Source organism: Indicator indicator, chromosome 13 (genome assembly GCF_027791375.1).
Source record: "Indicator indicator isolate 239-I01 chromosome 13, UM_Iind_1.1, whole genome shotgun sequence".
In the NCBI taxonomy this organism is placed as follows: domain Eukaryota; kingdom Metazoa; phylum Chordata; class Aves; order Piciformes; family Indicatoridae; genus Indicator; species Indicator indicator.
The window spans coordinates 17,072,201-17,084,550 of NC_072022.1; the positions used below are offsets into that span (position 1 = coordinate 17,072,201).

The following is a 12,350-nucleotide window of genomic DNA, read 5'->3' on the forward strand; positions in this document are numbered from 1 at the left end:
TCAAAGGGAAATAGCAGTAGGAAAACCTGAGACAGTTTCTTTGTGACTCCTGGAAAGAACTGCGCCTTCCTCTGAAGGACAAGAATGTCTTGGGTCATGAGCAAAACTAACCACTTAAGCAGACTTACTAAATCCACTGATGTTTTCATAAAGTAACTGTAAAACAGCATTTTGTGATTTATATTCATGGTAGGAAGTAAAATATGTTTCTTTTTGCTTTCAGGTACTGATGTTGTAGTAGTCTTGCTCCTCTATGAGTCAGTATGTCGAAGAAATCCAAGGCTCCGCTTTCCTTGTCTGACTGCCTCTGCCAGATTTGCATGGAGATCTTTATGGAGCCTGTGACACTGCCATGCAACCATACCCTCTGTAATTCGTGTTTCCAGCTGACAGTTGAAAAGGCCAGTCTCTGCTGCCCGTTTTGTCGACGTCGAGTCTCTTCTTGGGCGCGGTACAATGCCCGCAGAAATACTCTTGTCAACTGGGAACTCTGGGAGAGGATTCAGAAGAATTACCCAAAGGAGTGTGAGCGCAGGATTAATGGGCAGGATTTGGAAGAGGAAAGTGAGTAAAATGTTACTTGTCCTGGGATGACTTTGCTTTGCCGAAGTAATTGCTGTTGGTGGACTTTGGTTGTTGTGAAATAAGACACTGTTGTGTAGGCAGGCTGTGTTACTGCTAGAAAATGCAGTGTTGGAGCTCTCCTGTGGAAGGGGTGGGCAAGGCAGAGAAATGGCCACCTGTGACTTTTTTGGTTAGTCCAGATGTTGTCCCAAAAGTGGATTCTCCATCTGGTGTGTGAAGTCCAATCCACACAGTGAGAAGATACAAAGTTTGTTACAATCCTGTGCAGGATCAGGTGATGTTAAGAAGTTAACAGCCTTTCTGAGACAGAAGCTGGGTCTTATGCACAAAATAGTTACAAAGTAAGGCAGTGGTTTCCTCACTCCTAAATTTACACTCAAGGATAGACATTTACTATTTCCTTATCTTGATTCTCTTGCTATCTTTTGGGACCATTCTGTGCCTACTGAAGTGTGATACCACCTCTTATTCCCCACCCTTGGTTGTGAAATCTGGAACCATTGTTAACCCTTTTTACTTTTGACAGTACCTTGGGTCTGTCCAAGGAGTGGGCTGTTCACATGGCAATAAGCAAAGGAAAAGGCACCATTTTAGCAATCCATAGTTAGCTCCTTTCAGAAGGCTCTGCCTCCTTTCGTGGCCCATTATTACCCCTAAGGTGAAGCATTTCTTAGTTTCCAACAGAGAGGGTAAGTTATATTGCCTAGTCAATGCGGTGGCTGTGTGTGTTTTGCACAGTGTGTGGCTGTTCTTGCAAAGGCAGCAATTCCTTACTGGTAGCACTTTAGCTGTAACAGCTGTTAAGTGGAGTGTTTGTCTATGTGTGTGTTCCTTTATCACTATCAATTCAGTAAAGAGGTTACATTTTGTTTTCACCTCTTAGATGCTGTTCATTAGCTTGGATAGAAATTCCAGGGCTTCAGTGTATGCTGGAGCTTCTAAGTGAGCCTAAAATTGTGTCAGAAAAAAGGAAGTGGAATCTGTTTAACTCTCTGAGGAAGGATTTTGAGGTTTATTTTGTTATAAGCTCCTTTGGGGGAGTAGAATTGGTAGTTTGGCTCTGTTACACTTTGTTCCACTTGCTGTGTTTCTAATGACACAAAGCAGAAGATGAAAGTTATGGCTGTACTTATTTGCTCTATATACAGTGCTTGGAAACCATTTGACTCTTCTGCCCATGCTGTAACACAATGCTTTTTAATTTTGTTCCTTTGTAACACAAAAGTGCTTTTTTTCCCCCACAGCATTTGGTTTAAGTCAGTTCATTCCTGTGACTGGCCATGGAAGTGATCTTTTGTTAAAATCTTTTTGTCTTGACTATTGTGGTCTTGCTTTGTTCCTCACTTTTTTTTTTTTTTTCCTCTCCTTCCTCTCAATTAGTCTGTGTCCCCCATCCACAACACCAGCTGAGCAAGCCTGGGGAATTGAGGCAGGAATATGAAGCAGAGATTAGTAAGGTAAGTCTAAAATACAAAGCATTTATGCTTTTCACTAGTATCTTATTGTTTTAATTGTTCCCCAAACCAGTTGTAATGTTGTTTCATGAAAAAAGAAAGATACTTGAAAAGGTGTTGCTGCTGCAAGAACACACTGGTTGTTCCCACAGCACAAATTAAATTCATACCCATTATGGAAGAGGAGAGACTTCTTTGTTTGACATGAGGTGACATTTCTCAAGTTTTCTTGTGCTAGGTGATCCATACTGGCTACTTCACCCTCTGAACTGGTCCAGTAACACATGCTGTCTTTTTGCCTGTGGAAGCAGGCGTGCTTTGCAGGCTAGGAAATGCACAGCGGTGCTGTCACAGCAGAATGCCCAGGCAGGTCTCTGCTACTGAATACCTTGTATTTCCCAAAACTCTTCTGCAGAAAGCTCTTTCAGGGTTAGAGAGTCACCTTGCACTGTCTGCATGCCTGCCCACGCATACTGAGGAGGCTTTTATAGGTCCTCAGATGCACATAAAGTATTTCAGACTAGCAAATATAACGTCTTGGCCTGCCCCTTTGGGGTTTGTGTGTTTCAAGAGAGCAGAAGGATTGCTGTAGAAGGGATGTGCTGTCTTTGAGGCATCCTGTGTTCAAAGTTGGATTGCAGTGCTAGAAGTAGGTTGAGCAGATGCTGTGGTCTAGCTGGCATCCAGCCTTACAGAGAACCTTAATCAGAGTTTCTCTGGATCTCTGTGCTTGGAGATACAATGTTTTGTTAGTAGCAAAGGGTGAGTAATGGGATTTAACCTTGCAGGTGAGCAAGGGTAAGTGGTATAGCTTTACAGAAACCACAAAGGACCTCACTGTTACCAAACTGAAGGCTCTACACACAGTAGATTATTACATCTCTGTGTAATTACTGTCTTTGAAGTGCGAAAAGTGGCTTTGTGCATAGTGGATTATTCCCATTTATAGAGAATTAGCTGAGAGGTTCTGGCATGAAGTGTGGTCCTACAGTTGTAACCAAACAAATCTTGTTTAGGTGGAGGCAGAAAGGCGAGCACATGAGCAAGAAGAGAACAAGGCAAGCGAGGAATACATTCAGAGGCTTCTGGCAGAGGAGGAGGAAGAACGTAAACTGGCAGAAGAGAGACAGAGAGAGATGGAGAAACAGCTGAAGCAAGATGAAGAGTTGGCCTGGCAGCTGAGTAACAGTCTGGTGAGTTAGGTTCAAGGGTAACAGTAGAAAATGTTGATATAGTACAAGCAACTTAGACTTTCCAGAAAAAAGTTAACATTTTGAATAACTAAATTTATTTGAAATGGAGTTGGAAACTGTTGTCAGCCCCCAGTACTTCGGATCTTTGACATACCATCACTTTTTGAAGAACCAGTGGGAAAGTGGAATATCCCAAACATTTCCACCTGCGTGGGTTTGAAACATCTGCTGGATGCTTTAATTGTGAAACATTTTAAAACATTGGGGTTTTTCTTAATACCTCTTTTTCCCCATGATTTAAAAAATACTTCTTTGAAATAAATTGGTGTCTGTAACCTGTACTGAAAAGGAATGTATGATAGAAGTTTGCCTTATGTTTTTTGGGGGAGGTTGTTTATTTTGTTAATTTGTTTTGGTGGGTTGGTTTTTGCTACCTAATACTAGTCCTAGTACAGATGCAACCTCTCCTATTGGAGTAAAATCTCTTGTCTCTTAATGCCAGATACAGAACATGTAGCATTTCTTACTCCATAGCAACCCATTATTTACAGGTCTAAAATTCTTTGGACATAAGTAACTAAATCTGCAGTAGAAATAAAATAGATCTCTGGGATTTTTTTCTAGCTTCTGCTGTGTTTTTGTTTTATGTAATGCTATTTTTACTTGTTATTGAAGAATGATGATTCTAGTGGACATGTGCTCAGCAGTCCTTCACCAGCAGGCAGACTCTCCTGTGAAACATCCCCAGCTAATTTGTGCAAGATGAAGAACAAATCAAGCAATTCTGAAGACATTCAGAAGTAAGTAATTCAATTCTTTACTCTTTAATTATTGGTCTGTTTCTTGGTACAATGTCTGTCTGCATTATTTGCTTCCTTGGAAACCTCTAGTCCAACCTTCCTGAATAATATGGGGCAAAGGTAAACTGCTGAATGTTAAAACATCTCCTCAGGATAATATGGAGAAGGGAAACACTTGCAATGTGCCCTTGTGGCCAAGAGGGCCAACAACATCCTTGGATGCATTAAGAAAAGCATGTCCAGCAGGTTTAGGAAGATCCTCCTCTCCCTCTACTCTGCCCTGGTGAGACTACACCTGGAATACTGTGTCCGGTTAAGGGCTCCCCAATTCAAGACAGACAGGAGTCTGCTGGAGAGAGTCCAACAGAGAGCTACAAGAGAGCTACTGGGTGACTTGAACATCTCTCCTGTGAAGAAAGACTGAGAGGCCTGGGGATGTTTAATCTGGAGAAGAGAAGGCTGAGAGGGCATCTTATGAATGTTGATAAATATCTGAGGGGTGGGTGTCAAGATGAAGGTGCCAGTCCCTTTCAGTGCTGCCCAGTGATAGGACAAGGAGCAATGGGTACAAGCTGGAACACAGGAGGTTCTGCTTCAACATGAGAAACTTCTTTACTGTGAGGGTGCTGGAGCCCTGGAACAGGCTGCCCAGAGAGGTTGTGGAGTCTCCTTCTCTGGACACTTTCAAAACCCACCTGGATGCATTCCTGTGTGACCTGCCCTAGGTGATCCTGCTCTGGCAGTGGGGTTGGATTTGATGATCTCTAGAAGTCCTTTCCAACCCCTAACATTCTGTGATTCATTTGTGATTTTGATTTGTCAAAATGAAGTTTAAGATCTTGATTAATGCAAAGGACTGACAATGCAAGAAGAAAAAGTTTAAATAGGTAAACTTTATTTTATTTTTTTCTTCTTAAGGTACCTGTCTCCAAAGCTTCATCCTACACCGGGATCAGGATCATTCTCCTCTGCTTTAACAGCAAGAGACAGGAGTGACTGTGGCTCTTTGGTAACTAGAATAATGTTATAAATCTCAGTGTTAGTAATGATGAGTTATTTTCTCCTTGCCTAGAGGATTGCAAATCAGCAATGGACAGTTTATCTTGCTCTTTTTGAACTACCTCAAAGCAGAAAGGGAATAAACCATGTGTGACAGCCCACAGATGCACCCCTGTGGCTTATTTTGATAGTTGTCTTGCTTAGCCTTACAATTACCTTACCTGAATATCTTCAGCAAGCTCTGGGTTGCAACTGATAGCATACAGAATTTAAATTATGGGTCTGGAGCTCACTGGAGGAGGTTGCACTCTTGATTTTTGTCATTGGATATCTGTCTGTCTTTCTGGTTTATCTTTCCTGTTAAGCTTCAAATGAAGATAAGTAGACTTGAGGAGTTGAGTCATTATGCTGCAGTTGTGGTTTTGGCCCATTAGCTAGGCTTCTCTAAATTGTTTTAAATATTTTCATGTGCATAAGCTGGAATACAGGAAGTTCCACCTCAACATGAGGAGAAACTTCTTTACTGTGAGGGTACTGGAGCACTGGAACAGGCTGCACAGAGAGATTGTGGAGTTCTCTTCTCTGGAGACTTTCAAAACCTGTCTGGATGCATTCCTGTATGACCTGCCCTAGGTTAGGGAATTTGAACTAGATGTTTTCGAGAGGTCCCTTCCAACCCCTACCATTCTATGTCATTATTATTAGACAACTATGTATTTTTTTAAAAGGACAAGAATCCAAGTTAATATTCCAGAGTAGTATTTTAGGGTTTCAGTTAATATTCCAGACTTATGAGCAGTGAGATTTTCATTTTATTCATACCCATTGGCTTTCAATAACTTCATCAATGGTCTCTTCCCTTTTGAGCAGACCAGTAGCAATGAAGGCAGCAGTTCTGCATGGCAAGACAAGGAAGAAGAAATGCCAACACTGTCTCCACAGCAGCCCAGACAGATTAAAGATTCCAGTACTAAGGATTCGTTTCTGGAATCATGCATGAACTATTTCAGTACTTCAGGAGAAACTACTGCTGTCAGATCAAATTGTTCAGGAGACAACATTCCAGAAGTACTTCATGGAATCACAGAAGGGGAAGGATCAAGAACAGCTCTTTGTAAATCCACAGAAGATGATGGAATTGAGTCAGACAGTGGCAATTTAACACACGGAGAAAGCATAAACCATGAAAACCCTGCTGAAACTTCTACCTGTATTCAGTCAGCAACAGATCCTGTGATGTCTGACAGCAAAAGTGTTACATGTGATGTCATGAAGGTGGCTGGATGCTCAGATGAAGAGAAACCAGAAGGACTGCAGAACACTAAGGAGACTCCAAAAAGAAAGTCACTGGAGCCACCAGCTGAAGCAGTGCTTGACTTGTGTGTGGTTGATAAGAGGAGAAGAACCTTTCCAGAAAGTTTTGAAGAGCAAGGGGAGCAGATAAATTATTTTAACTTGCAGATGCAGAAAGCCTTTGAGCAGGAGCTCCAAGAAAGGCGTATGCAAGAAGAACAGGACAGGCTTCTGGCTCTGCAGCTACAGAAACAGCTCAACAAGGAGGAAGGGACACTTAATCGACAGAAGGGCTCTCCAGATGAGTACCTTCTTCGCACCAAACCACCTCAGTCTGTGAAAGACTCTTCTGCTAGAAAGGGAAGTTCTAAAATGGCAAAAGACTCAAAGGTACAAAAGAACCAGGCCGAAACAAGTCACCGCAAGACTCGAAAAGGTTCTTGCAATGAAAACTGGCAGACCCCCACCAAAGCCCGAGTGAAACCGCCCAGCATCAAAGGAGGAAAGGTTTTGAATTGTGTGGTTAATACCAGTGACACAAATGATCTTTGTTCACTACCTAAGAATAAGCAAAAGACCATTCTTCAGATGTTTAAAAGCTCTGTCACAGAATAGATCAGCAGAACCACAGACAGGCAATGGAACAAGAATTAAAGCCATGGCAATGCTTTCTCTGGTGTTAGGCAAATCTTTCAGTAAACAGTTTAAAAGTTGTTGGTTTTGAGGGGGATCACTTTGGGCTGCAAAATGTTGTATGTTTTGAGAAGCTTTAATAACATATGCCCCCAGACTAAAAAAAGTTTAATCGGTCTTTTCTTGACTACAGCTTGTTTTCTAGCAGTTGCATTTCTGTAATTTTGGATGTGGATACTGTTACTGTTTAAACTGAAAATAACTGACCCTAAAATGAGAATGTGGTGCCTTCTATTTTTCAGAGGCATGTAAGACAAGTGAAAAAATGGTCTGTATTTCCAGTTTTCTGCCAGCTGCAAGGTTGAAGCTTGAGTTGGCACAACCACTGTTCTGTTAAACTGAAACATGTTACTAGAATTCAGGCTCTTCGTTGAGTTGCATTGTTCACATGACAGCAAGGGTATAAGTGGACAGCCAGTCTTGAAGACACTCTTTCCCTCTCGTATACAAGCTACTTTCTTAGACAAAGAGGGGAAAACCAGGTGGTTCTCCACCGCCAGACCCAAGGATCTTTCATAGATGCCAGTAGTTTAAGTGGTCACAGGTTTGTCTTTGCTCTGCATAGGTCAGTTCTGCAGATCTGGCTCTTGCTGTTGTTAGGAAAAAGGTACTTTTGGGTTGTTGTTGCTGCTGTTCTGCAGCTGGATTCTTGTACAGTACTGTCACATTTATTTAGTGCTGTTTACTTTTAATACCCAAAATTATTTAAAACATATAATATTAAAAAAAAATAGTTAGTCCAGAAGACAGTTCAAATGAAGAAAGTGAAACCAAAAGGGGGGAAAAAACAACTGAAACCCAGAGTTGTCAGTAATGATGTAATTCTAATTAAATGCCATGCCTGGTGGGAATTACTTCCACCCTCATTTTCAGAGGGACTGCCAAATACTGTCTTCCAGGTGGGTTTAAAAAGAACATAATTCAAACAAACTTCAGTTGAGACCTGGGGAAACTAAGGCCTCTAGGAAGCTGAGGCTGCTGAGGAGCTGACTAGCTGCTACCTGGCAGGGGTATTATTCCTCCTTGGTTGTTACTGCTATTATGAAGCCATCTTTTGGCCTTTCTTTGCTTGTCGTAAGATTTTTTTTTTTTCCACTGGACATGTTCAAAAGAGAGCAAAGCACCAATCTACATTGCTGAAGTGTGTGTAGCAAATGTTTTAAATTGTGTTCTTTTTCTGAACCTCATTGGTGGTCTACAGACTTTCAAATTTGAAAGAAAATGCTTCAAGGCAGTATCTTCTGATGTTTTCAGTTTTACAAAACAAAACCTGGAATTTTATTGGAAGTACACCAAGCCAGAAATGTGTTTGGTTTGTTACTTGGCCTACATGTTTCTAGAAATGGTGAGTTTCTCATCAAGAAATTACCTAAGATTGGGGCTTTTGGAGAAAATGACAAGACGTGACCAGTTGCAAATAATTTGCTTTTCCTTTTGCTTGCCTCAGCCATCATGGTGGAAGCTTTTGTTCAATATAGATCTGTTTTTGTTCAATCCTTACCTCTGTTCTGGATGTTTTCTGTCTTACCCATGCAGTCCAATTATAACCATTAAAGTGTGCTTAAGGCCATTCAGGCTTACCAGTCAAGATAAACATGTAAGAAAAGTAAACTCACTTTTCAAAATAGATTAAGAGTTTCTTTTTAAAGTCTATTCAGCCTCATTTTACAATCAATTTCTGAAGTCTGATGTCTGGTTTTAACTTGCTGAAAAGATGGTCCCTGCCCTGGCATGAAGCTCATCCTTCACAGATGATGTCTCCTGATGACTGTTGCTTGTTCTCTGGTATGTGTGAGCAGAGGCACCATGTGCTCCCCTCATTTATTGTCCTTTTGGTGTAATGGATTGTTTGGGATTTCAGAGCAGGTTGGAAATGGTTTGGAGTAGTGAAGGGTAGTTCCTGGCCTCTTCCTACATGGGTCACGCCTGCTGCGTAACCCCTAACATTTGTGCCTGATACAGCTGGCTCTGCATTTTTGTTTCTATGGTCCTGACAGTCCTGTTTTACCCCTTTAAGGGGTTTGAATCTGCCATGTTCTGCTCAATCTGCCTTTAATCTTTAGCACTGAGAGAATTTGAATTGCAAATATCTTGAACTGCTGGCCACTCCTATATAAGAAATTATCTTGGATGTAGCATAAGTTCTGACCCTGCTTAGCTGCTGTGTGTTTCTCAGACCAACCATCATTATACTTTAGCACAAGAGTGCTGGCTTCAGAGGTACTTTCAGGGCCAGGTCCTGATGTTTGAGAGCTGCTTGGTGAAGAAGAAAGGGAGATGTGCATGGTCATAAGTAAATACTCAGATCAGCTCTGAAGAGCTGAGCAGAACAAAGCTAGAAATTAATCATAAATCCCCTAACAGCTTTGGCTTCATTAGGATTAAACTTAATCTAATACTCTCATTGGTTCCAGGCTAGCTCTGTCCCTGACACCAAGTAACATTAGTCATAAGATAGGAGGCATTTTGTTTAAAAACACACAGACCTCACTAATTCATCAGGATCATGTAGTTCAGCTGAGTGCACCTCAGTGCTGTGGAGTGAGCAGTCATAACAGCTCCCTGCCAAGGACAGGACTCCTGCACTTCTGCCAGCTTAGTCAGCTGGGGACTCCCCATGATCCAATTCCAGATGCTAAGCGGGGTAGAAGCACCATGGCAAGAAGGGATAAAGTCCCTTTCTGGCAGCAATGTGCCTTGTGCAAGTTGCTCAGCTGTGCATGAAGCTGTGTCTCAGTATATGGGATTCTGCATTTTACACCAGTTTCATTCCACCTTTCTCCACCAGCTGTTCTGGGGATTCTTTCTTTTCCTTTTTAATATGTCCATCATGTGTCTCTTCCATATAAGCTTCATGACTTGCTTTAAACTCATCCCAGTCAGAAGTTTGGTAACAGGCAAAGGGGAAGTTTTTCATCTCCCTTTTCCATCTCACACAGACTTAATTCCTTGCCATCAACAGCAAATCCTGCTGGTGTTATTTCACTGAAAATAAGTTAAAAAATTGCAGAAATCAGCCATTTCAAAGGTCTAAATAGTGCAGAAGTGTCTTTTGGTGTGTATATATTGGAGGGTGTGTTAATGTATTTGGGTGTTATTTGTTATTTTTCCAGCTTACTGGATTCTGTCCTCTATGTAAGAATGAGCCCAGTGTAAGAATCATTATTTTATTAAGCAGACTGGAAAAAAGGCAAGACTAAAAAGTCAATCATTAGCTAAACTCCAACATATACAAAATTTGATCCATGTAAAATATAGATGTATAAAAAAATATGCCAAACCTATAGCAGTAGCCTCCTCTGAGATGGAGTACTGCAAGCCTGGATGTCCCAGAGATGATCGAGTTCCTCTCTGTGTGCATGGCCTCTTTGGCTTGTCCTTTTAGTTTTTTCTTACTAGAGGCTGGAATGTGGTCACTGCTGAGGGGATTTTGGTTGGAAAATGGAAGCACCCTGTTTCCATTGCTACCATCCAGAAATTGTGAGGCAGATGAAAATCAGCTTTGAGTGGTTTATTGATGTTTGTGAAACAAGTCTATACTTAGGTTGTCTGAACTGGTGTAGCTGTTCACTGCTGCTCAAAAGGGTGAGCTCACCTGCCTTCAGCTAGGTCCAGTGGTTTACTTACCCTTTCGGGAACAAGTTCAGCTCATCCAACAGCCAGGTAAAAAAGAGGAAGTTCCAAAATAATCAAATATATTTTGACAGACTTGGTTGCTTCCCTAAGATGCAGAGCTGGTGTGGGGATGTGAGGTAGAGAAGCAAGAGAGGGAACAGCTCTATCTGTTTTCATGGCCAAAAGTTTTAAAATTCTTAAACTGAGGAAATCTCTGCTTCCTGTGGTACTCAACTTGATTGACACTTGTTAATGACAAGGTGCTCCACAGCCTCCAGCCTGCTGACAGTCTTTGCAGCAAGCCAGCCGCTTGCCCTGCTATGTTGTGAAAAAAATGAAAGTGAGGGAAAGCTGCTTCTCTAAGGATGAAATTTCTACAGGTAGCACAGGGATCAAAACCACCCAGTGTGCTCGATGAGGCCTTTTTTCTGGTGGCTTTGAAAGACTGACAGTGGAAGTATTCTGATAGCAAAAGCTACCCAGTAATGAGCTCCCTTAATAGGAGCAGCCACACTGTTTATTGGCCACATCAGGTCCTACCTCCTCCCTTGCCACACCAGTAGCTCCTAGACATGCTTCCCTGAGAGAGCAAAGGCCCACCAGGCCCCTTTTGGCAAGGGAATCTGTGATCAAGGAAATCTGCGACCAAGGAAATCTGCATGGATGCTCTAGCCTTGTGCTGCCAAGGTTTCAGTATTGCCACTGAGGCCTCTGGTCTTCTACTCAAAGGATCATAAATTTTTTTGGTAGGAAAGAACCTTTAAGATCATCAAGTGCAATCACCTCCTACCTCTACCTCGTCTGATGTTAAACCATGCTGCTCAGGACCATATCTCTGTCTCTTTGAAACACCTCCAGGGATGGGGATTCAATGACCTTCCTGGGAAACCTGTTCCAGTGGTTGAGAACCCGCTGAGGGAAGAGGTTTCTTCTAATATCCAGCCTAACCCTCCCCTGATGCAACCTGAGGCCATTTCCTCTTGTCCTGTCACTTGTTACTAGGGAGAAGAGACAAACACCCACCTCACTAGAGACTTTTTTCAGGCTGTTGTAGAGTGCCTCTTCTTCTCCAGACTGAACAACCTCAGTTCCCCTCAGCTGCTCCTTGCCAGACCTGTTCTCCAAATCTATCACCAGCTTCATTGTCCTTCTCTGGACATGCTCCAGCACCTCTCTGTCCTTCTTGAAGGGGCCCAAAATGGAAGGCAGTTCTCAAGGTGTGACTTCATCAATGGTGAGTACAGGCACACAATCACTTCCCTGCTGGCCACACCATCCCTGGTCCAGGCTGGGATGCTGGCAGCCTTCTTGGCTACCTGGGCACACAATGGCTCATGTTCATCCGGCTGTCAGTCAACACCCTCAGGTCTTTCTCTGCTAGGCAGTTTCCAGCCACTGCACCCCAAGCCTGGACCCTTAATGGGGGTGTTGGGACCAAAGTGCTGGACCCAGTACTGGCCTTGTTGAATCTCATCCTCTTGGCCTCGGCCCATCAATCCAGCCTGGCCAGGTCCTTCAGCAGAGCCTTTATAGAACCCTCCAGCAGATCGACACTCTCACTGTTAGTGTACTCTGCAGATTTACTGACAGTGCCTCAGTCCTCTCATCCAGAACACTGATAGAAACATTAAAAGAGAACTGGCCCCAGCACTGAGCCCTGGGGAGCACCTCTTGTGACTGGTTGCCAACTGGATTTAACTTCATTCACCACCACTCTG

At 42.6% G+C, this 12,350-nt stretch overlaps 1 protein-coding gene across 1 annotated transcript; it reads left to right on the forward strand.

Annotated features, from left to right (window-relative positions):
* Window positions 1-263: 263 nt before the first annotated feature.
* On the forward strand, window positions 264-7,688 carry RNF168 (ring finger protein 168). Its single transcript, XM_054385989.1, has 6 exons — window positions 264-564; window positions 1,966-2,042; window positions 3,056-3,232; window positions 3,908-4,032; window positions 4,951-5,041; window positions 5,899-7,688. The coding sequence occupies exons 1-6, from the start codon at window positions 264-266 to the stop codon at window positions 6,937-6,939; spliced, it is 1,812 nt and encodes a 603-aa protein (XP_054241964.1). The 3' UTR covers window positions 6,940-7,688.
* Window positions 7,689-12,350: the final 4,662 nt, after the last annotated feature.